At 42.0% G+C, this 25,878-nt stretch overlaps 1 protein-coding gene across 2 annotated transcripts in view; it reads left to right on the forward strand.

The window, feature by feature from the left end:
- PKP2 (plakophilin 2) overlaps nucleotides 1-25,878 on the forward strand; it is a gene marked incomplete at both ends in the record, with an annotated part of 88,529 nt that overhangs the window by 43,094 nt on the left and 19,557 nt on the right. For both annotated transcript variants that reach the window (XM_080705954.1, XM_080705955.1), the window contains 2 exons: nucleotides 2,102-2,309; nucleotides 14,215-14,392. In XM_080705954.1, coding sequence (XP_080562080.1) covers nucleotides 2,102-2,309; nucleotides 14,215-14,392 — 386 coding nt within the window. The remainder of the gene's footprint in view (nucleotides 1-2,101; nucleotides 2,310-14,214; nucleotides 14,393-25,878) is intronic.

A 25,878-nucleotide genomic window follows, 5' to 3' on the forward strand; every position in this document is an offset into this window, starting at 1 on the left:
TTAGATATAGCTCAACAGAACTGCTGGCTGGTTTCTCATCTGTCTCCTGTTCTGCAAACGCCCCTCTGGAAGAAGCCACCCAGTAGAAGCAGGACATAGCAGTGTTCTCCTAACACCCAGGAATACATACTTGTTAGGGTCTTGTTTTTATTTTTTGTTGTTTTAGTTTTGAAGATTAAGCCCAGAAGCATTCTACCTCCAAACTACACCCCCAGCCTTCTTTTTATTTTATTTTATTTTATTTATTTGTGGTACTGGGGATGGAACCCAGGGGCATTCTACCTCCAAGCTATACCCCCAGCCCTATTTTTTATTCTTTATTTGGAAACAGGGTCTCACTGAGTTTCTGAGAGCCTCAGTAAGGAGCTGAGGCTGGCTTCGAACCCATGAAATCCTCCTGAACCAGCCTCCCAAGTACTGGGATTACAAGCGTGCGCCACCTCACCCGGCTCTCTAAAACTTTTTTAACACTATGTTCACACCTCACTGATAGAAGAGTGGTTATTTCTGCTTTTTTGTTATTGTAGTTATTTTTATAATTTTTCAGATCATTTTACAACCTCGATTACTATTTCTGCCTTGCTAGTCTTTTTCCCAATCCTAAAAGAAGATGTAAGATTGGAAGATCATATCATAAATACCATTTATACTATTTACATGAGACAGAAGCTAGACCTTTTTATTTTGGGAACTAAAGATTGAACCCAGAGGCATTCTACTTCTGACTTGTACCCCAGGCCCATTTTATTTTTCGTCTCACTAACTTGCTCAGACTGGCCTCAAATCTGCAATCCTCCTTCCTCAGTCTCCCAAGTACTGGCTAGACTTTGGTATGTAGAAGTTTGCCCGTGTTCCTGTGCCCCAGGAGCAGCTCTCCCCTGAGCTCAGACTGGGGGCATTTAGGGTGCCCCTCCTGCCCAATACCCATTCATAGCAACTTGTTTTCTAAAATCTCTGCATTAAGATGCTGAAAGCAACCAAGTCGTGTAGCAGGAGTGAAAATGCACTCGTGTCATTTGGAGTTCTTTGATACTTTCTTGCCAACTTAAAGATTTTAGAGTCAGATGTAAGTGGGTACCACTGACAAGCAGCAGCAGCTGCAGACCACGGCAGCTTGCCCGTTGCACCAGTCCTGTGTGCACCTCTTGATTCCTTTTGATGATATTGATAGCCTAAAACACCAAGTTAAGTTTGTTCACATTGACACTGTTTGGCCTCTTCTAAACATTTGTAGTTTCTGGATCGAAACTTTTTCTCTTCCTTTGCTAATATGGCCGTTTCTTCAGTAGACATGTTCTTTCTTACTTATGTGGAAAGAGGAAACATTTTTTAAATAGCACATGTAAGATTATTTATTTAAATTCAAAGCTTTGCATAATTTATATAAATCTTCTTGAATACTCAAAGCAAATGATCATAAAAGTAACTTGATTTATTTCTACTATTGATGAAGGCAGTTTCATTTTATATTGACTCTAAGGTTTTGTGCTCAAAAAAGCACTCAGATAATTTGGTGTTCTTTCATAAAACTTCACCTACTCCCTAGATCCCTAGTTCTTTTTATTACGCACCAAGCTCGTTCTGTTTACTCCCCTAGCTCTATTCACCCTTCATCCCTTAACTTTCCCCATGCAAGCACCTGGATGACAGACACTGCCCTGCACCGGGAGTGCGTTGTGCAGTGACTCGCAGGGAGTTCTGCTTGCAGTTGTTGACTGATGAGCACTGCAGTCATCAGTGGACTTCATCTCTTCATGGTACATTTAACAGATTGCTACTGTGTCAGAATTAATACGCATTGATTAAATGAGAATGCATTAGTTAAAGTGGAGCTGTAGCCGGGTGTGGTGGCGCACGCTTGTAATCCCCGCGCTTGGGAGGCGGAGACAGGAAGATCGCGCAGGTTCGAAGCCAGCGCGCTGCCTTAAGAGACCCTGTTATCAAAACTAAAAAAATAGGTCTGGGAGTGTAGCCCGGATATAGAAGGGCTTCCAGGAACCCCAGTACCACTAATAAATAAATAAATAAATAAATAAATAAATAAATAAATAAATAAATATTAAAAAATAAAGTGGAGCTGTATGTCCATTTCTTCCCCAAGGTTCATCAGCTCCATGGCATCCCCAAGCTCCTGCAGCTACTCAAAGTCCAGAATGAAGATGTCCAGCGAGCCGTGTGCGGGGCCTTGAGAAATTTGGTGTTCGAAGACAATGACAACAAGTTAGAGGTAGCCGAACTCAACGGGGTGCCGCGGCTGCTTCAAGTACTGAAGCAAACCAGAGACTTGGAGACCAAAAAGCAAATAACAGGTAGGGCTTACTGAGTATTTGAGAGTACAGCACAGCGTGGCTAGCCAGATGTGTGATGTCATGTGTTTTTCTTAAGCTTCCTGGAGTTGGTGATTGATGGGTCCATTGTTGCCCAGGCTTTAAAGGAATGTTGCTACCTGCTGCTGGCCTAGAGCCCAGACTCAGCCATATCTGAACTCCTTTTTTTTGAAGGAGAAAATGTTCCAAAGCTTTCACGTAACATTTTAATTTAGAAACCCTACACACCTTTCACTAAATGTCTTGCAAACAATTCCTCCACAAGATTCACTATATAAATTTCACATAAATCCACTAACAGCCAGCTAGCTCAGTAGTTTGAGAAGTGGTCAGGTTTTAATGTCCCAGGTGACTGAAATATTCTGAAGGAAACTTGTAAGAATCACACTCAGTTCTTTTTCTTACTAGACACTTAGCTTTCTGATCTATCCAAGGAAGGTGAAATAGAAAGTCAAAGTGGTCCAATGTTCAGAACAATTTCGTCAAATTAATAAAAATGTAAGACACTTTTTCCCCATTTTCCACCCCCTAGATCCTTCTCAATAATATCTCCATAGTTTTTTCCTCAACTCCCTCCAGAAATGAAAGAGAAGAGATGGACTGGATACGTGTTTTGGTTCTCTATATTTCTGTCTGAATATAGATTTGGACAAATAAGTATCTTCTCTGCCCAGTGATCGGAAAGATGAGCCATTCAGAGAAAATTAACAACAGCTTTAGCATATGTCTTTGTAGTGTGAAAAGGGGGACTCATTTCCTTCAGATGAGTTGTGCTTCTGTGAGGAAGAAACGGGTCAAGGATGTTCCAGCACAGACGATGCCTTTGCTCCCACTCTCTGTGTCCGCTTGTTTCCCGCATGCAATACTAATATTACAGACCCTGCAGGAAGGTCGCCCAGTGCCATCCTCAGAGGCATCACCTTGGAGAAACTTGTCATGTGAAAAGTGACGTACAAACATTTTAAAATGTATTCATTACACAAATCCTGGGTTCTGATGTATTATTAAGTATTAAATCTCAGTTTTACAGTCAAAAAAACTAAAATTCAAAGAAGTTAATGCCTTTTAATATATCAAAAAAATTTTTAATGGTAATAGCCAGTCACGGTGGCACATGCCTATAACCCGAGTATTTGCGAAGCTAAAACAGGAGAATTACGGTTTTGAGGCCAGCCTTAGCAATGTAGCGAGGCTCTCAGCAACCTAAAGAGACTCTGTTTTAAAACAAAAATTTTAAGGCCGGGCATGGTGGTGTACGCTTATAATCCCTGCACTTGGGAGGCTGAGACAGGAGGATCGCACATGTTCAAAGCCAGCCTCAGCTACTTAATGAGGCTCTCAGCAACTTGGTGAGACCCTATTTCCAAATAAAACATAAAATTGGTCTGGGAGTATAGCCTGGAGGTAGAAAGCCCCTGGCTTCCACCTCCATTACTACACACACACAAAAAAAAAAATTTTTTTTAAAGGTGCTGAGGATGTAGCTCAAAGGTAAAATGCCTGTAGGTTCAATCTCTACTACCATATGCACGAGCGTGCGCGCACGCGCGCACACACACACACACACACACACACACACACACACTCACAAATAGTGGTGACAGTTGACAGTGTTCTGATTAATGCTTTGAAAAGCCACATAGCCAGGCAATGCCACATCAGGCATGGTGGTGCACCATGGACACTAACTCCAGGCTACACTACCAGCCCTATTTTATTTTTTATTTAAAACAAGGTCTTGTTAGATTGCGGAGGGTCTCACCGAGTTGCTGAGGCTGGCTTTGAACCTGCAGTCCTCCTGTCTCAGCTTCCCTATTATTGAGACAGGAGGATGACACCATACCAGCTATAAATACTGTTTTAAACTGAATATATTTTTCATTTATCCTTTCTATTCATTGTTAGACAGCTATTTTTTTATAAAAATCATCATATCTTACTTAAAATATCACTTTTTTTATGTTTTTTTCCTATGCTGGAAATCAAACCCAGGGCCTTGCACATGCCAGACACATTCTCCCCATTTTGATGTATTTAACTGTACAATACTGCAAGGCGTGGTGGTGCGTGCTTGTAATCCCAGCACCTGGGAGGCTGGACAGGAGGATCGCACAGGTTCGAAGCCAGCCTCAGCTACTTAGTGAGGCTCTCAGCAACTTAGTGAGACCCTGTTTCCAAATAGAGTATAAAATGGGTCTGGAAGTATAGCCTGGAGGTAGAAAACCTCTGGGTTCTACCCCCAGTACCACAAAGCAAAAAGACAATAATAATTATCCAATATTATATGAAGGGCTGGTTCCATGCTGCCCTCTGCCAGCATGTTGTATGTCCCAGGAGAGATTTCCTTTCATGTCTGTGATTTATATTAAAATATCTGCTGAAATTAAGATCATATCATTCGTTCAGCCAACATTTGCAAGATGGCTTTTACGTGTCAGTCACTGAGAGTGACAGCCCAGGGAGGTTGCTGGTTTTATTTTTCCACCTGCTTAAGCATGAAAGATTATGTGATGGTTGGCATAAAAACAAAAGAACAGATCTCACAATTATTTTTATTTACTTATATTAGTATTAATGGTTTTACCTCTGAGCTATCCCCTTAACCCTTTTATTTTTTTTTTATTTTGAAACATAGTCTTGCTAAGTTGCTGAGCGTCCCACTGAACCCATGATCCTCTTGTCCAGCTTTATTACTAGATTTTATCTGTGTGCTTGTGTGTGTGGTACTGGGGATGTAACTCAGGAGCATTCTATCTCCAAACTACATCTTCAGACCTATTTTATTATTTTTATTTGGAAACAGGGTCTCACTAGGTTGATGGGAGTCTCTCTACTTGCTGAGGCTGTCCTTGCATCTGTGATTCACCCGTCTCAGCCTCCCAAGTACTGGGGTTACAGGCAAGTATCATCATGCCCAGCTTTATTGCTACATTTTAATTATTTACTTGTTTGTTTGTTTGTTTGTTTTATGGTACTGGTGTTAGAACCCAGGGGCATTCTACCTCTAAGCTACACCCCCAGCCCTATTTTTTTTTTAAACAAGGTCTCACTGAGTTGCAAAGGGTCATACTAAGTAGCTGAGGCTGCCTGGAAAACGAGATCCTCCTGTCTCAGCCTCCCAAATGCTAGAATTACAAGCAGGTGTCACCCACCCAGATCTCATTACTACATTTTTTGTGTGTGTGTATGGTACTGGGGTTCCTGGAAACCCTTCTACCTCCAGGTTACACTCCCAGACACACACACACACACACACACACACACACACACACACACACATATATATATATTTTTTTTTTTTTTTAATTTGGAAACAGGGTCTCTTAAGCCAGCAAGGCTGGCTTCGAACCTGTGCGATCCTCCTGCTTCTGCCTCCCAAGCGCAGGGATTACAAACGTGCACCACCACACCCGGCCTCATTAATACATTTTAATGAAGAAAATATTGGCTTCTAAATGTGAGGTTTGGATCCAGGAACAGTGGTACATTTCTGTAATTTCAGTACTTTGAAGGCTGAGACAAGTAGATCACAGGTTCAAGACCTCCATCAATAATTTAGCACGACCCTGTTTAAAATTAAAACTAAAGTAGTGCCAGATTGTAGCTTTGAGTTAGAACACCCTGGGTTTAATCCCCAATACAACACACACACACACACACACACACACACACACACACACACACAATGAGCCATAAGAGAGAATCAGAATTTCTTGCTTTAGAGTAGAAAAAAAGACTCTGTAAAGGAGATGAGTCTTGCTATGAGCCCAAGGAAAGGGGGCACACTTTGGATTGGTATTTTAAAAAGAGTGAAAGTTATTCCTGAAAAAGTAAACATCACTATAAGGCAAAGAAACAAAGAGAAGCTGCTTGCCGGGTATGGTGGGAGGCTGAGACAGGAGGATCATGGTTTGAGGACAGCCTCAGCTACTTAGGCCCTTTGCAACTCAGTGAGACCCGGTTTCAAAATAGAGAATAAAAAAATAGGACTGGGAGTATAGCTCAGAGGTAGAATGCACCTGGGTTCCATCCCCAGTACCACAAAGGGAAGCTGCTTGTCCTGGGAGACAGTGGCCAGGATGAGGGTGATTGGTAATTAGAAAGCTGGGGGTGTAGGGGCTCAAAGGAAGAATCTGTCAAGCCATACTTCTAAGCTCTTCTTGCAAAAGCAATAGGAAACTACATTCAGAGAACATTCTGTGGAATTGATGCCATAGAAACCACCTAGGCACCATCAGATCATCTATAGAGCTGATAAATGCAGTTGATTGTGCAATACCCAGGATGTCTAGTATTCGCCAAACCTCCCTACTGGGGGTGTTCATTATAGTTGAACTGAATTGATACTTGGACATTTAATACAAATTGCTCTAAATTATTCCCTTTAGCTGTACAAATAAAGAGCTAAATAAGTACTTTCTGGGCCTCAGAAACATTGTTGACCTACAGAGACGTGTTTATATCTTTGTTTAGAAACACTAAGCGAGTTACTCTATATGTGAATCTTTCCTTCTGGGTCTATATCTTGGAGTCTTCATGGAGCCCCTATTATGAGTTGATCACTAGGCGAGGGCTTTCATCTGTTTCTTCTGACAACTCCATAAGGGGTATGGGTGTACCTGATGACTTGCATATGGTTAATGTGAGGCTCAGAGACAGGAAGTAAATTTCACAAGCTTACAGAAGTAGGAAACAGCAAAATCCAGGTTTGAATCCAGTTTCACCTGGGTATGTTGCTATATTATCCTACCTACTCCTTTTGAGACACATGATGACACAGGTGACTCATTTTTGGGAAGCAGCTTAGCTCATCTTTAAAACTCTTGGATCAAGAAGCACCGTGTGTGTGTGTGTGTGTGTGTGTGTGTGTGTGTGTGTGTGCGCGCATTTGTGTGTGTGTGTGTGTGTTACTGGGGATTGAACTCAGGAGCATTCTACCTCTGAGCTACATCCCCAGCCTTTTATTGGTATGTTTTGTTTTGAAATAGGGTCGCACTAAGTTTCTGAGAAGCTGGTCTTGAACCTGTAGTCCTCCTGTCTCAGCCTACCACACATTTAGATTACATATGCTGTCACACCTAGCCACCTGGTTCATCCGTGACCCTTTTCCCCTCTCCTTTTCTTTTCCTTGTCTTACCTGATTCCTGTGCTTCTCTGTTACCCCTTGCCAGGCTACCCTCCACTCTGCTTCTGGTGACTTATTTCTAAAATGAGAATGCTGTCCTATAATTCTCCTTATTACCCATAAGAAGAAGTCCAGGGCATCCCGCATTTAAGATGTGAGCCTGACAGCCATGGGTGGCAGTGGCTCTTATACCATTCTAGCCCTGGCTCTGAAATACTAAAAGACCTGCCAGTATGTTCCAAAGCTAATTTCTGTCTTGTTATCTTTGTTTCTGTTGTTGACATGGCCTGGAATCCTCCGCACCTGGACTGCTTAGTTAGTGAACCTTTTCATCTTTCAGTAGCTGATACAAATTCATTTCTAAGTTTATTTTATTTGGGGGGGGGGGTACTGGGGATTGAAGTTAATGACATTCTGCATGAGATACACCCCAAGCCTTTTTCTGCGTTTTTATTTTGAAACAGGATCTTGCTAAGTTGCTGAGGCTGGCCTTGAACCTGCAATCCTCATTTGAGCCTCTGAAATGCTGGGATTACAGGCATGTGCTACTGCACCGAGCTTCACACATTCACTTCTGTGAAGCATTTCTAGGCCCATCCTTCCATTGTCATACCTTCAAAAGAATTTTAAAGGCTTCTCTGAAGTTCCACCACATCCTTTCATTCTGTGTGGCCACTCACATCATACTTACATACATAACTGTGGTGCCAACTGCAACACTCAGAAGTTTTCCAAACCCTGTAGATGTCTGACCAACTGTCGCAAGCAAGGAGTCGTGGCTTGAGAATATCTAGATGACCCACAAATAAGAGAGTTGGTGAATTTTAAGATCCTGACTTTTCTAGGCAAATTAAAAAGAGGAACCACCTATTTCTATGTATGAATAAGAGGTCTAGCATCAGAACTTTACTCACCAGAAAGGACATAAACTTACTCATATTTTTGCACCAGTCTAGAAGAAAAACTCGTCCTTCTTTTAATGAAAAGACTTTAGGATCAAAGACACCTCCACACACATATACACATACCACCCCCAGGAGATTACCCTCTGCATTTTAGCAGGTGAGTGTGGTACTGTTGCTTTAAAAGGAAGGAGAACAAGTATTCTCAGATATTCATTTTTAAGGTCATTGAGTAGTGAGCATTTTCCAGAGTGAGCAGAGCTATGCCTTGGGTTAAAACATATGGGCAGTTCAGCAAGGTGGCATACGCCTATAATCCCAGTACTTGGGAGCAACGCATCATCATTTCTAAGAAGGAAGCAGGCTGTCTAGTCTCTTCTGTACATATCACATAAGAAAGAAGGGACTATATAGAAGTGACAAGAAAGCCTGCTTCATTCATAGAGATTATGACCTGTTTTGTTTTGTTTTTGTTTTGTTCTGTTTGGTACTAGAGATTAAACCCAATGCTGTATTCAAGGTTGGTATCAAAGGGTAATAAATACACAACAGAGAACAGAGAATAACCATATAGTAGAGGCTATTCAATTTTAATACCTAGTGGTAAATATCTACCTCGAAAATAAGATACTATTAGGAGAGAGAAAATAGATATAAACCTACAGATTGAGAGGAAACTATCACAAGCAACAAGGATATAAATTTACGAAACCAGAAATCTTGAGAAGGAAGAATAGAAAGGAAACAGTGAGCTCCCACAACCCCAAAATAACAGAACCCACCAACAAAGAATTGTAGAGATTTCTAGGACAATTGAGAACTTTATTAGTAGCAATGTTACAGGATTTCTGAAAACAATTTAGAGAGAGCCTGAAAGAACTGAAGGAACAAATAAATAATCAGATATCGTGAACAAGTATCAAAATGAAGCCTTAAAGGAAGTGAAAGATGCAATAATTGAAGTAAAGGCATTAATACAAACTATAAACAGTAGACTAGACCACATGGAAAATAGAATCTCACTTTTAGAAGATGACCACTCCAAAAATGAATGCATACTATATAATTTACAGAAAATGATTTACAACATGAATTATATATTGAACAGATCTAGGACAGTTTGAAAAAAAAGCTATCCTAAGAATAAGAGACATAGAACCTGAAACCAAAAGAATCAATAATCTTTTCAGAGAAGTAATATCAGAAATTTTTTTTTTTGTGGGTCTGGGAATGGAACCCAGGGGTATTTGACATCCGAGCCACATCCCCTGCCCTATTTTTATTCTTTATTTTGAAACAGGATCTCACTAAGTTGCAGGGGGCCTCACTAAGTAGCTGAGGCTGTCCGTGAACCGCGATCCTCCGGTTTCAGCCTCTCGAATGCTGGGATTACAAGCATACACCACCACACCTGACTTAGAAAATTTTCTAAACAGAGAAAAAGAGGTCGATACGCAGGTTCAGGAAACATATAGAAATCCAGAGGATTATCAGAAACTACTTTGAAAAACTATACTCCAACTACTTTGAAAAACTTTTCATATAAATGGAAAATCTACAAGAAATTGACAAATTTCCAGACACATACAACCTTTCTAAGTTGAGCCAAGATGATATAGAAAATTTAAACTCACCAATGGCAATCAAAGAGATTGGAGCAAAGAGGTTGCTCCAGTCAAAGAGATATAGCTTGGAGTTTGAATGCCCCTGGGTTCCATCCCCAGACCTTCAAAACAAACAAACAACAACAACAAAACAAAAAAAACAGCCAGGAGTGGTGGTGCACACTTGTAATCCCAGCATTCAGGAGGCTAAGACCAGAGGATCACAGTCTAGAATCTGATCATCAAAAGGGACATCTATTTACTCATCTCATCCACTGTTTTCCTAGTGCAAATCATTAGAAATTTTATATATATATATCTCCAGGCGTGGTGGTACATGCCTGTAATCCCAGTATTTGGGAGGTTGAGACAAGAGGATCACAGGTTCGAGATCAGCTTCAGCATCTTAGTGAGACTCTGCTTCAAAACAAAAAATAAAATTAAAAATGGGGCTGAGTGTGTAGCTCAAAAGTAGAATGCCTTTGGGTTCAATACCAGTACCACCAAATAAATGAAACAAGTATGCGTGTGTATTTATAGTTACCTACTAAATACTTATACTTATAAATAATATATACATATATATATATTTAAATTTATTCTAGGAATCCACCCTGAAATTCAGTAAAATCTGGTTATTACCCAAGACTATGATGCTGGTTTGTCACCGTGTTCATCTGGACCCTGCTACCTAACACTAGTTTCAGGATGTATCTTTGTTGACATTTTGATAAGGCACAAGCTAATTTTTGCCCACTCCGGGCATAGAACTGGCTCTTAAAGTAGGTCTTCTGTTTACAGTTCAGTGGGCCCAAATTGTTTCCCTTAGAATTTCCACTCCTAGCTTCTGGTTTTGCCTCCCATAGTCACAGAAAATGATATGAAGCTCTTTAAATCTGCCTTTCTACGCCAGACGTGGTGGCGCACGCTTGTAATCCCCACGCTTGGGAGGCGGAGACAGGAGGATTGCGCAGGTTCGAAGCCAGCCACGCTGGCTTAAGAGACCCTGTTTCAAAAATATAAAATAGGTCTGGGAGTGTAGCCCGGAGGTAGAAGGGCTTCCAGGAACCCCAGTACCACCAAATAAAAAATTAAAAAATAATAATAAATAAATCTGCCTTTCTTTCGTCACTAGACAACATGCGTTCCTATTCATATCAGCCCTAATACCTTTTGGGTGTGTGCCCTATTTTTCTACTGATATTTTAATTTTTAGTAATTTATAAGAATTCCATATAATGGTATAATCCTTTTGTCTCCCATTATTGCACATTTTTCCAAATATGCAACTGGTTACTTATTTTTGTCTGTCTTTGTGTGAGGGTTGGCAACTGTGAGTTAAATACACCCCAACTTCTTGGAACAGTTTAGCTCTTTTCCAGCTTAGTGCAGCTAGAAATGTGACAGCCATGACATTTTTATACAATAAACTGTATTAAGAATTAGAAAATTATACCCAAAATTTCCAAACCATATACATCTGTAAAAATAACAGCATGCCTTGCCATGAAAGATATTGATTGCTGAAAAAAAATTCCATTCCTTTTGTTCAAATTAATCCTCGTTGGTTTCATTGTAAGGTATACTTTCCCTTTGAGTGCCCTGTGTGGTCCATTTTAAAACAAGGAAGTGTCATTATGCTTCACATTTTAAGCCTCTGGCAGGCAGAGGCTGTTAATTTGTTTGCTTATTTAGGACTCTGGAAGCTTTTCTTTTCTCTCTTTTCTTTCAAACTTTCCTTTGTAGATTAGTAACCAAAACTCAGCTTCAGACCTGCCTTCAAATTGTCTACATCCACCTTGGGAGTTTTATTCTATCTGTCCCCCTTCCAGGCCTCTTAAGATGGAGTGGGAGGAATGAAGTCATTGTGTTGCAAACCCTGTGGCTGAGGGACCTGCTCATGCCAAATGCTAGTGTGATCAGGAGGAGACTCCCCACAGGCCAGAAGCCCAGCACCACTGCCATGGCATTGGTGGAAGCTTCACAGAGGCCCCAGTGGAAATTTGATTGCTATTTCAAAAATTAGTTACTTGCACACAGCCAACGCAAGCTCTTTAAACCCAAAAGACTGCAGTAGGCCTGAAGTTTTCTAGTCAGTTGGGCCAAATAATTACACAAGTTGACAATTACCTATGTAGACTATTATCTCATTAAAATCAGGGGCGATGAATCACCACAGAATTCAGCCAAGACCACCGTGTTTGCTTTGTTCATAAAATCGAGTGGCCTCTATACCTAACGCTATCTTTTTCCTTGGGACAAACAGTGGAGGAATTTTTTTTAAATAAATTTATTTATTTTTGGTATTGGAGATAGAAGCCAGGGGCTTTCTTCTCTGAGCTACATCTCCAGTCATATCTTATGTTTTATTTCAAAACAGGGTCTTGCTACATTGCTGAGGGCCTCACTAAATTGCTGAGGCTAGCCTGGAACTTGTGACCTCCTTGTCTCAGCCTCCCAAATACCAGGATCACAGGGGTGGGCCACCATACCCTGCAGTGCAGTAAATTTAAGAAGTAGGAATTATTGACTGGGTGGGTAAAGCAGAAAGAATCACTCCTCTTTCTGTTCCCTGTCTCTTTCCCCTTCTTTCCTTGAGTGACGGTCAGTTAGAGTAAACTCTTGAGGTATGGAAGATGTCAAGGCACCTTTCCACCTGCCAGAGTCACTTGGAATAGCAAGCCGTAGACACACAGTTCTTCACTGAATTGAAAGTATCTGGACACAAAATTTGTAAGAAAAACATAGCTGAACATGGTGATGCACACTTGTAATCCCAGGTCTTGGGAGGCTGAGACAGGATCATAGGTCTGAGAATAGCCTCAGCAACATAATAAGGCCCTCAGCAAGTTAATAAGACTGTGTTTCAAAATAAAATAGGGCTGGGGATGTGGCTCAGGTAGAATTCCTCGGTACAATCCCCAGCACCACAGAGAAAGTGAGTGTGTGTGTGTGTGTGTGTGTGTGTGTGTGTGTGTGTGTGTGTGTGTAACATATCCTAAATGTGGGTACCACTGTTTCTTCCCTCAGGACCGGCCTTCAGTCTGCATCTCACAGATGCCCTGGAAAGCACCGCACCGCATCCTCTTAACTTCCTGCTTGGCCTGTCTACTCTCCCCCTGCAGTGTGGGGGAGTTCAGAGAATGGGGAAAGTTACGGGAGTAATTGTGGTTCTAGTCTTAGCCCGTAGAAGATCTTGTAAATTGGCAGGTAGATAAGACAGTATTCTTTTCTGTCCTTCACTGCCAAGCTATAAAAGAAATATATAAGGTAGCCAGTGTAAATCCTGGAGGGCATAATCTCCCTGGTTGAGTAGGAGTTGGTAAATATTCGCTGGTGGTGCAAGCAGTCCGCTTCCTCAGGCTCTTCCTGCTATGAATAGGAAGCCGACTCTCAGGGGATCGGTACCTGGAGTGAAGGCGGGAGGCAGGAGACAGCCTCCCCTGTGGCCAAGGGAGAAGAGTGGAGCTCTTTTGAAATGCCCAAGTCTTAGTTGCAGTTAGACATTTCAAGCCTCCCTGTTGGCCAGCCCAGTGTCTGTTATTCCAATGAGAGAAAGAGCCATAAAAATTTAAGTATTTCTGGTATTTATTCATACTTCCTGATTAGTTTAGACCTGCAGTTTTATATTATGAGATTACTTATATATAAACTGTATATATGTGTTATATATATTTAATTCTCAGGGACCAGTTTCTTTTACCATCTAATGAGCTGTAAAAAAAAAAAAAGTTCCTTCAATTGAGAAAGAGGCTTTTTACCATCCTCCACACCACCCCATCTTTTTGCTGGGGGAGATATGGACTGAACCTAGAGGCATTCTGCCTCAAGCTATACTCTCAGCTCCCCCTTTTTTGATACTGGAGATTGAACCCAGGGGCATTCTACCTCCGAACTATATCCCCAGCCCTATTTTATTTTTATTTTGAAACAGAGTCTCACTAGGTTAACGAGCCTCACTACTAGCTAAGGCTGTCCTTGAACCCACGATTCTCCTTTCTCAGCCTCCCAAGTACCGGGATTACAGATGTGTGCCACCATGCCTGGCCTGTTTTGTTTTTTATTTTGAAATAGAGTCTCACTAATGTGCTCAGGCTGGCCTCAAATATGCAGTCCTCCTGTCTCCGCATCTCAAATACCAGGCACCCCCTTATAACTTGTTATGGTCCTAGAGGTAATGGCCTTCACTGGATTTTTCAGCAGTGCTCCTGACCCCACACTGCACTGTTCCCATGGTAACCCTGTGCTTTTTCTAGGTTTGTTGTGGAATTTGTCTTCTAATGACAAACTCAAGAACCTCATGATAACAGAAGCCCTGCTCACCCTGACTGAGAATATCATCATCCCCTTCTCGGGGTGGCCCGAAGGAGACTATCCCAAAGCAAATGGTCTGCTTGACTTTGACATATTCTACAATGTCACTGGATGCTTAAGGTAATACTACCCAGACCCACTGTGATAAAGAGGCCGTCGAAATTAAGTAGCTTAAGAAAAGTCAGGATGTAACCTGCATTTGGAGCTTTCTTTACACGTGCCCTATTTTATTTTTATTTGGAAGCAGGGTCTTGCTAGGTTGATGAGAGTCTCACTGCTTGTGGAGGCTGTCCTCAAACCTCAGACTCTCCTTTCTCAGCCTCCCAAAAGCTGGATTACAAGTGTGCACTACCACTCTTGGCTTTATTTTTAATTTTAAAACGGTCTTACTAGGCTGCTCAAAGTCTCACAAAGTTGTTGAGGCTGGCCTTAAACCTGCGATCTTCCTGTCTCAGCCTCAAATACTGGGTTTGCAGGTATGCACAACCATGCCCAGCACCACGGCCCTTTTTATTTTTATTTTTAGTGCTGTATATAAAACCCAGGGGCATTCTACCTCATTACACCCAGTCGTTTTTACTGTTTTGTTTTGAAACAGGGTCTCACTAAATTGCCGGGGCCTCACTAAGCTGCTGAGGCTGTCCCTGAACCTATGGTCCTCCTGTCTCAGCCTCCCAAGTACTGGGATTACAGGTATACGCTACCATACCCAGCACCCTAGCCCTTTGTATTCTTTATTCTGAAACAGGATTCTGCTAAGTCATGGAGGGCCTCACTAAATTGCCAAGGCTGGCCTCCAACCTCAGATCCTTTCATGACTACAAGTATGTCCTACCAGCATACCTGGCAGTTTGCTGTGTATGTTTTGTTTTGTTTTTGGTGGTACTGGGTATGGCACCCAGGGGCATTCTACCTCTGAGGTATACACCTAGCCTTGTTTTATTCTTTTATTTTGAAACAGGGTCTCACGAAGCTGCAGAAGGCCTCACTACTAAATACGTACTAGAATTACAAACATGTGCCACCACACCCGGCATTTTCTGTGTTTTATAGATGAGGAAACATAGGCTCAAAGAGTGATTTTCTTTCCCAAGGTCATATGACATAATAGTAGACAAAATGAGCTCAGTTCTTGAAAACAAGTCTTCACATCCAAAGCTCTAAAGCCAGAGGGTTAATGTCTGTCCATGGACGGTGCTAATACAGCACATTGCCCTTCACGTTCCCACGGCATCACAGGGTCACACAGACACCACTGTTGATGCTAACCTGGTTCCCAGGATGTCTGCATCTTGGGTTTAGAGGTTCTGTGTAAGTAAATCTCTACTCTGCATTTCATACAATCAGAGACGACGCAAAAGATGAAGACCAGGAAGAGAGGAGACAGTATGGATGACTCAGGATAGATGGCACAGTGGCTCTAAAGACTGTTAGAATACTCGAGATGCTGGTCAGGTCTGGTGGTACACATCACCAGTACTTGGGAGGCAGAGACAGGAGGATATCAGGTTTGAGGCCAACCTCAGCAACCCAGCAAGACCCTGTTTCCAAACAAAAAATAAAACAGACTGGGAATGTAGCTCAGAGATAGAATGCTCCTGAGTCCAATCCCCAGTAACTAACACACACACACACACACACACACACACACACACACACACACGCAGAAAAGACTTCCAAAGTGGTATCAAATTGTGGCAATTTCTATGACAATAAAGGTTATCTAGTGAGTAGTTGCTTATTTATGTCTCCAGTTTACTCTAAAAAGATTTTAAGACATGTTAACTAAAAGAATCCTGGCTGTATTTTTAAAATGTCAAATATTAGCAAATATCTTCATTGCTGCAAATTCATTGGCGGTCTTTCTCCTCCCTCACCCCTTCCATGGGTTCTGAGCCAACAGTTGGCAGTGTGAGTGGTGTTTGGGCTTTGCGTTTGACTCAGATTACGGTAGTAAATCCTTTCAATCTACTTTGGAGGAAAGCCTCTGCGTACCTTAGGGACTTAGTCCCTCGATCAGGCTTGACCTGAGATCACTTCCAGTCTGCACACAGCAGTGCGCTCGGTGAATCTGCTCTGCATGGGCAGTGCTGCTTTGGTCTTGAACTGGCTGCCATGGCTGCAGTTCTGCCTGCAGGAGCCACTATCGTGAGGCGTTTATCTCCCAGAGCGTGTACAGCTTCTGTGCGAAACACGGGCACCCTCAGACAGGACATGTGTGTCAGGCTGTTTACCCACAGGCTTGGCACCTGCCGGCAGCAGCTTCCCACAGGCCTTGGTGCTTGCTTTCGGTTGCTTTGGAATCCCATACTGTGATGGTTAAAGTCACCCACTGCCGGGCGCGGTGGCGCACACTTGTAATCCCCGCGCTTGGGAGGCAGAGACAGGAGGATCGCGCAGGTTCGAGGCCAGCCGTGCTGGCGTAAGAGACCCAGTTTCCAAATAAAAAATAGGTCTGGGAGTGTAGCCCGGAGGTAGAAGGGCTTCCAGGAACCCCAGTACCACCAAAAAAATAAATAAATAAAATAAAATAAAGTCACCCACTGAGCCTGCCATGGCGGCGCTGTGTGTACTCGGGAGGCTGAAGCAGGAGGAGGACCACAGGCTGAAGGACAGTCCCAGCAACTTAGACCCGTTTCAAAATAAAATAAGAAATAGGGTTAGAGACCCGCCTCAGAGCATCCCTGGGTTCAATAAAGATGATACAGATTTTTGTAACCAATAGCAGCAAGCTCATGCAAATTCTCATCATTTTTATAAATAATATTACATGAGCATAATGAGTAGTAAAATCCAAGTTAGCAGAGGGTAAGAAATTGATTCACTCTGAGTGTGTGCTGGAGCCAGCAGAGAACAACCCTTACTGTCCCTTGACTCCGTCCCCAGTGACGCCGCGTTGGTAGTGTGAAGCCAGCCACGATGGGAGTGCTTTCACTAAGAAACTGGCCAAGACTCCCCACCAGAGACCTTTCCCGGCCTCCGCCTCCGGGGTGCTGGTCCTTAAACCCTTTCCAGCACACCACCAGTGCTGAATTTTCTTTAGTTAATTAGCATCAAAATGTGAACTGCTAGTATAGGCATATTTAGCCATAAACATCCTTTTTTCAAGAAGAAGCAATTTCTGTATTTTCATGAAAGAGATTATCAAACTTTGGTGTTTTCATTCTGTTTTGTGTTTTGTTGTTGAGTAGAAAAAAAACACAAAAACATCTCAATTTTTTTTTCAAAATTGTCTTAATTTCCTTGCAGTAATAAGTTTAATTCAGTTAGTGAATGTGGGGGGTGTTACTGGGGATTAAACTCAGGGTCATTCTTCCTCTGAGCTCTTCCTCCAACCATTTCTTTTTATGTATGTGTGTGTGATACTGAAGATTGAGCACGGGGGCATTTTACCTCCAAGCTACATCCCCAGCTCTATTATTTTTTTTTTGAAACTGAGTCTCACGAAGTTTATGAGTCTTATTTCTTGATGAGGCTGTCCTCAAATGGGAGATTCTCCTGTTTCAGTCTCCCAAGCACTGGAATTACAAGCATGAGCCACCATGCCCGTTTTTGTTTTTGTTTTGTGGTACTAAGGATTGACCCTAGAAACATTCCACCTCTGAGCTATAATAAAAGCCCTATTTTATCTTTATTTTTTGAAACAAGGTCTTACTAGGTTGATGAGAGTCTATTTGCTGAGGATGTCCTCGAACCTATAATTCCTCTGTCTCAGCCTCCCAAATACTGGGATTATAGGTGTGCACCACCACGCCCCGCTTTTATTTTTATTTTGAAACAGGGTCTCAATAAATTGTTGAGGCTGGCCGCAAACCTGCAATCCTCCTGTCTCAGCCTCCCAAGTATTTGAATTGTAGGTATACACATCACTCCTGGTTTACAGTGTTTAATAACTCAGCTTGGTGCAGTAGTGTATACATGTAATCTCAATATTTAGGAGCTCGAGATAGAGGGATCGAAGATTCAAGGCCAGTATGCACTAAATGAGTGAGACCATGTTTCAAAATAAAAAATAAAATTGGGCTGGGGATATAACTCAGTGTTAGAATGTCCCTGAGTTTTTCAACCCCAGAACAACACACGTACGTGTGTGTATATACATACATACATATATGTGTGTGTGTATATTGTAATTGATTGAAATTAGGATATTCCTCCAAATATCTCAAATTTCAAAAGATTTACGTGACATAGAATTGTAGTTTAAAAGAAGTAATAGTTGCCACTATATACATACAAATATGCACACACTTGTAATCCCAGTACTTGGGAGGCTGAGATGGGAGGATTGCAGGTTTGAGGACAGCCTCAACTACTTAGTGAGGCCCTCTGCAACATAGTGAGACCCTGTTTCAAAATAAAAAATAAAATAAAATATAGGGCTGGGGGTATAGCTTGAAGCTATAATGTCCTTGGGTTTCTCAGTACTGCAAAAAAAGAAACTGTACCTTCCACCTCACTAAGTGGCAAGCCTTCAAATGTACAATTAAAACCAATGGTGACACGGGGTGTGGTGGCGCACGCTTGTAATCCCAGTGCTTGGGAGGCTGAGACAGGAGGATCACACAGGTTCGAAGCCAGCCTCAGCTACTGAGTGAGGCTCTCAGCAACTTAGTGAGACCCTGTTTCCAAATAAAGTATATAAAAAAATGGTGACTTCTAGGCTTAAATCTGGAGTTTCTGCTGAAGATTTATCATTATTACTCCGTCCCCCCATGTCAGAATTATGCCTTCTTTCCTTCCTTTTCTTTCTTTCCTTTCTTAGCTTCTCCCACAGTCCTCTCTCTTCTCTTAAAGGATAAGAGGTAGAAGCAATTTACAGTAAGAAATCAGATCCTGCACACAGGCACAAGTGGTCAGGAGTCAAACCCTGGGAACCGGTGACGACTCCATCAGACTAGAGAGCCTGCGAAGCCTGGCTCTGTGTGTGTGTGTGTGTGTGTGTGTGTGTGTGTGTGTGTATGTGTGTCTGTGTGTGCGTGTGTGTGTGTGTCTGTGTGTGTGTCTGTGTGTGTGTCTGTGTGTGTCTGTGTGTGTGTCTGTGTGTGTGTGTCTCTGTGTGTGTGTCTGTGTGTGTGTGTCTGTGTGTGTGTGTGTGTGTGTGTGTGTGTGTTACTGGAGGTTGAACCCAGGGGCTTCTACCCCCAAGCTACACCCCTCAGCATTTTTATTTTCTGACTGAAACAGTGTGTCGTTGAGTTGCTGAGGCTGTCCTCGAACCCGCAATCTTGTCTTGGCCTCCCAAGTACTGAGATTACAGGCGTGCACTACAATGCCCAACGCTAGCGTTCTTGCTCCTAATTAGCCATAACTTATAAGCAGTTTTGTAATATCAATGCCGTCCACTCTGAAAAAGGATGTCTTTCTGTAATTTATTTTCTTGGTGATGCTAGAGATTGACCTCCGGGCGCTCCGGTTCACACCCACGGCCGTATTTTGTTTTTTAGTGGAAACTGGTTCTCACTAAGTTGCTGAGAGCCTCGCTAAGTTGCTGAGACTGCCTTCAAATGTGCATTCCTGTCTCAGCCTCCCCGGTACTGGAATTACATGCACCAGTACACCCAGCTTATGCAGATTTTTAATAGAATTAGTGAGTTTGTGTTCTCAAACACACACACACACACACACACACAGAGTGTACATTCGTACATATATACATACACACACTGAAATTTAATTTTTATTCATATCTGGACACCAAACTTTGGAGCTTTATTGATAAAAATCTTTTAAAAAAAAAACTTAAGGCTAGCCAGGTGTGGTGGCACATGCCTGTAATATTAGTACTTTGGAGGCTGAGACAGGAGGGTTGCAGGTTTGAGGACAGCTTCAGCAAGTGGTAAGATTCTCATCAACCTAGCAGGACCCTATTTCAAAATAAAAATAAAATAGGGATGGCAGTATAGCTAGAGGTAAAATGTTCCTGGGTTCAATCCCCAGTGCCACAAATAAAACAAGACAAAACAAAAATCCTTAAGGTTATTATCATAACAGAATTACTCCTTTAGAGCAGGGAGGGGTTGGTGCTGGAGATCAAACCCACGGCTGTGAATCCTCAGCACATATGCTCTGCTAAGCACAGGCGCTGCCCCTGTGCTATACCTCCAACCTCTAAATTGTTTTTAATTTATTATTGTTTTAAAAGTGACTAGACTGACCTAAAAACAACTGATAACAGCTGGCCATGGTGGCCCACCCTTGTAATCCTAGCGCTTGGGAGGCTGAAACAGGAGGATCGCAGATTCAAAGCCGCCTCAGCAACCTAGTGAGATCCTGTTTCCAGAAAAGAAATAAAATTGGGCTGGGGGTGTATCTTGGAGGTAGAATGCATCTGGGTTCCATCCCCAGTACCACACACACATACACATAGACAGACAGACAGACAGACAGACAGACAGACAAACTAATGACTTTTCCACCATCCTGTAGTTTGAAATCCTTTCCTGTCACAGAGGTGCAAAATATCTGAGCATCATGTAATTCTACCCCAGGTCAGAGCATCTTTATTCATCCTCCTCTGGTACATCAGACATCTCCTCGGGGTGTCAATAAGGCTTCTCCAAACTGCAGTGACTCCTCTGTGTATTTTTGAAATCACAGTTGGCTGTTTATAAATGCTTTTAGATGGAAACTGGCATACTACCCGCAACAGTCTGATCAAGGAGAAGTGAATGTCACCTAACAACCACAGGATCCTGACTAAATTTCTATTCAGAATTCTTTTGGAAGACCAGAAAATGCAGGAGAGTGGCAGAGCAGCCAGGTGTAGTGGTGCATACTAATAACCCCAGTACTTGGGAGGCTGAGGCAGGAGGCCAGCCTCAGCAACTCAGGCCCTGTTTCCAAATAAAGAAAAAAATTGGAGGGAGAATGCCCCTGGGTTTAATTCCCAGTACAAAAAAAAAAAAAAAAAAAAAGAGAGAGAAAAAATATGCAGGAAAACAGCAGTAAAGGATTTCTCCTCCACCAAGGGCTTCTAGTTTTTTGATGTGTAAAAGATGCTGACATATCTTGGTTCATTATAGAGCCTGGTTCTGCCTCCCAGGGTTGCTTCTGTTTGTCGACTCTGGCGGAACTTTCGGGAACTAGTGTTGACTACAGAGGGCCGGCAGGCCCTTCTGCTAGGGTTTTGTTCCACTTCAGGTTAGATGAGGCCACCCCTTTCACTGTAGGTAGCCTCACGCTGCCCCTCCTGCTTGCTTAGTTATAAACAAGGCCCAACTGTTTGTAGAGAGACAAGCAGAAGCAGAGACCTAAATCTCAAATAACTGGGAGGAAGGAGGATGCTTCCCCATCAGCCAGAATCGTATCCATGACTGCTCAAGTCTTGGAATAGACTCTGACCCGACGACCTAGCACTTAATGGACTCAGACTACTTGGGGACTGCAGTTCTTTATGTATACAAATTTGCATCTACAGATTTTTTAAAAATAATTCTTACTGGATGCATTGGCAATTTTTTAAAGCTATTGGGGTGGTCATTATCTCAGCATGCTGACTAGACTTTAATCCGGTCCCATGCCCTCAGGTCTTGTATAGAATGCACACGCAAACGATGTGTAAAGAAACCACATCCTTGGCAAGTAGAAATAGTCCTATTTCAAAGAGAAACTTTTGCAGCAACTTAGCAAGACTCTATTTCAAAATAAAGATTAAAAGTACAGAACTGCGCCGGGCGTGGTGGCGCATGCTTATAATCCCGGAGCTTGGGAGGCGGAGACAGGATCGCGCAGGTTCGAAGCCAACCGCGCTGGCTTAAGAGACCCTGTTTCCAAAAAAAAAAAAAAAAAATAGGTCTGGGAGTGTAGCCCAGAGGTAGAAGGGCTTCCAGGAACCCCAGTACCACCAAAAATAAATAAGTATAGAAAATAAAAAATAAAAAGTATAGCTTGAAGGTAGAATGCCCAAGGTTTATTCCCCATACCAAAAAAAGAGAAGAAGGAAAAGGATAAAGAGAAGGAGGAGGAGGAGGAGGAGGAGGAGGAGGAGGAGGAGGAGGAGGAGGAGAAGATGAAGAAGAAGAAGAAGAAGAAGAAGAAGAAGAAGAAGAAGAAGAAGAAGAAGAAGAAGAAGAAAAGAAAGAAAGAAAGAAAGAAAGAAAGAAAGAAAGAAAGAAAGAAAGAAGTAACTATTGGTGGTATGCAACCTGTAATCCCAGAACTTGAGAGGAGAGACAGGAAGATCACTGGTTGGAGGCCAGCCTCAGCAATTAAGTGAAACCCTATTTCAAAATTAAAAACTAAAAACAGGCTAGGGGTATAGCTCAGAGATAGAATGCCTAGTAAAAAAAAAAAATATATATATATATATATATATATATATATATTACTAGTAATATATCTAGTAATATATCTCTGTGGGTGCTTGAGCCCCTTATATCAAATTATAAAATGACATATATTTGTATGTAATTTGTGCACATCTTCCTGTATATTTTAATTTACTGATAGATTAATGCCTAATACAAAAGGCTTTGTCACACAGCCATATGATATGAAAATAGCTATTATTCTGTGTATTTAGGAAGTAATGACAAAAAGCTGGCATGGTCATACACGTGTGTGTGTGTGTGTGTGTGTGTGTGTGTGTGTGTGTGTGTGTTACTGGGGATGAAACCCAGGGGCATTGTACCTCTAAGCTACACCCCCAGCCCTAATTTTTAGTCTTTTTATTTTTGAAACAGAGTCTCACTGAATTGCAAAGGACCTTGCTAAGTAGCCGAGGCTGTCCGCAAACCAAGATCTTCTGGTCTCAGCCTCCTCAGTGCTGGGATTACAAGCATGCACCACCATGCCAGACCCAAAAATATATTTTTAATAATTTTTATTGGTGCCCCAAAATATTTTTAATTAAAAAAATTAAACCCCGCCTCTTCAGATTCCTTTGTTTGCTGGTGAAGTATCTTGTGTTCCTGCTGCCAGCTCTTCTCCTGGACTAACTGGAGAGCCACGGCCTGTCACTGTAAATACTCCATATCAGCTCATTTCCCCAGACCACCAGGCCACACACTGGACACCAAGCGTGGCCATTGTGTGGTAACAAACGTCCTGCAGTGCTGGGAGACCAGACATGAAGACGACGCCTGCATGCAGACACACACACCCTCCACGGAAGGGCCAGTAAAAATCCTGTTAGAAGCAGTTAATTTTGGTGTTGAATGCTAATTACAGATCAGGATTCTGAATGAAATTCTAGGGTACCCTAATTTGGGGAATTTAATGACATGTACAGGTCACAATTGTTAGTCTCCTACTCTGTCTGGGCCACACCATAAGTGGCAGCTGTTTTTACCATTTGACACTGCCCACTCTTTAGTTTACTGTAGGACAGAAAGGCTTTGTCACACAGCCATTGATCTTGCTGGAGACCTGCCATCCTCTGCACACTGGCAAGGTCTGGGTGCTTTCTCTTCCCTTTCTCTTTGTCACACTGAGGGATGTGTGAGGTCACTGGTCTTGGACAGAGTCAGGAGCCACAGGTTTGCTTTCAGATAAGATGCCTGAATCGTGAAGTCTGTAACTACTTTAGAGACACACAGAGGTTCAAATACTGTTTCTCCATCCCCATTACAGATCATATTGCCAGAAAATTTTGTCCTAATAGCAAACATTAGCTACAGGTCAAGCCCAGGGGAGGTGAAGGATTCCAGAAACCTGCATCCTGTGAAGAGTTCAATCCCTCATGTCCCCTCTCCTAAGGCCCTGGCTCCTACCTCAGACACCCAAGACAAGACCTATGTTTAAATCTGAGTATGGTGGTACACACCTGTAATTCCAGTACTTAGGAGGCTGAGGCACGAGGATTTCAGGTTCAAGGCCAGCCAGCCTCAGCAATTTAGCGAAAACCTGTTTCATAATAAAAACGAAAAAAATAGGGCTGGGGATGTGATTTAAGGGCAGAATGCTCCTGGGTTCAATCCAACAACTAAATCAATTAATTAGTTAACTAATTTGAGTATATAACTGTGTAGTTGTGTTTCCTTAAAGGTACCCATATATTTACACTGACACAGAGTGGATTATACCAGGGGAAATAAGCCCATAATTTTATCAAATTCAAACCATAGTCATTAGATTAAGCATTTCCAATATAGTCTGTTCCTAACTGATCATCAGTTTCTGATGAATAGCTGCTACATCCACTCATTCTCTTCTTTTTCGATAAGGTGACTCTCCAGTGTATTTTCTTTATAATTTGAGACGCTTTTCATATTAGGTCACCACTGATTTACATTATATGTATTCTTTTTTTTTTTTTTTGTTCTGGGCTACTTTATTTTTTTAACAATTTTTTTATTGAACATAAATAGTATACATTTAAACTATATTTGGTGCCCTCTCCCCCCCACCCCCGTTTTCCCTCCCCCCTCCCACCAATGGTTGTCTAGGTTAACCATGTCTTATTCATAATTTTACACATGTTCAGATGTAGACCCTCATTAATGAAGATCAGCCTTCCTCCTCTCCTATCTTTCCATTCAAACTTTGCTGATATTTCCCCTCCATTATCTGGAGTCCCATTGGTATCCTTTGTGTTTCCTAGTTTGGGCATATTAGAGGAAACATATGTACCTTCTCCTGTGCTTGGCTGATCTCACTTAACATAATGTTCTCCAGGGCTTTCCATCTTCTTGCAAATGATATAATTTTGTTCTTCTTTATGGCTGAATAGAATTCCATTGTGTGTATTTCCCACAGTTTTGCTATCCATTCATCTGTTGATGGTGATCTGGGTTGGTTCCATATTTTGGCTATTACAAATTGTGCTGCTATGAACATAGGTATGCATATGTTGCTGTATTTCTCTGAATTCAACCCCTTTGGAAAGATACCTAGGAGTGGTATAGCTGGATCATATGGTGGATCTATTCCCAGCTTTCTTAGGAATCTCCACACAGATCTCCATAGTGGCTGAACTAGTTTGCACTCCCACCAACAGTGTAAAAGAGTTCCTCTTTCCCCACATCCTCGCCAGCATTTGTTGTTGTTTGATTTCTTTATGCTTGCCACTCTGACTGGGGTTAGATGGAATCTCAGTGTAGTTTTGATTTGCATCTCCCTGATGGCCAGTGATGAAGAACATCTTTTCATGTATCTATTAGCCCTTTGTATCTCTTCTTTTGTGAAGTGTCTATTTAGTTCATTTGCCCATTTCTTGATTGGGTTGTTTGTTTTGCTAGTGTAGAGCCTTTTGAGCTCTTTGTATACTCTGGATATTAGCCCCCTATCAGAATGGTGGCTGGTAAAGATCCTTTCCCATTCTGTCGGCTTCCTCTTTAGGTTATTGATAGTTTCCTTTGATGAGAAGAAACTTTTTAGTTTGATGTTATCCCACTTGTTTATCCTTGCTTTAATTTCCTGAGTTTTGGGGGTTTTGTTGAGAAAGTTACTGCCTGTGCCAATATGCTGTAGTGTTGAACCTATGCTCTACTAACTTCACAGTCTCAGGTCTAATTTCTAAGTCTTTGATCCATCTTGAGTTGATTCCTGTGTTTGCTGAGATATAGGGGTTTAGATTAGTAAATGTTTCTTAGATTTCAGGAGACACACTGTAAAAGGCAGTTCTGCCAGAGTGTAGCCTCATTAATTCTCTGATTCTCACAAAC

The sequence above is a fragment of the Muscardinus avellanarius genome (assembly GCF_963383645.1).
Source record: "Muscardinus avellanarius genome assembly, chromosome: 11".
NCBI lineage: Eukaryota > Metazoa > Chordata > Mammalia > Rodentia > Gliridae > Muscardinus > Muscardinus avellanarius.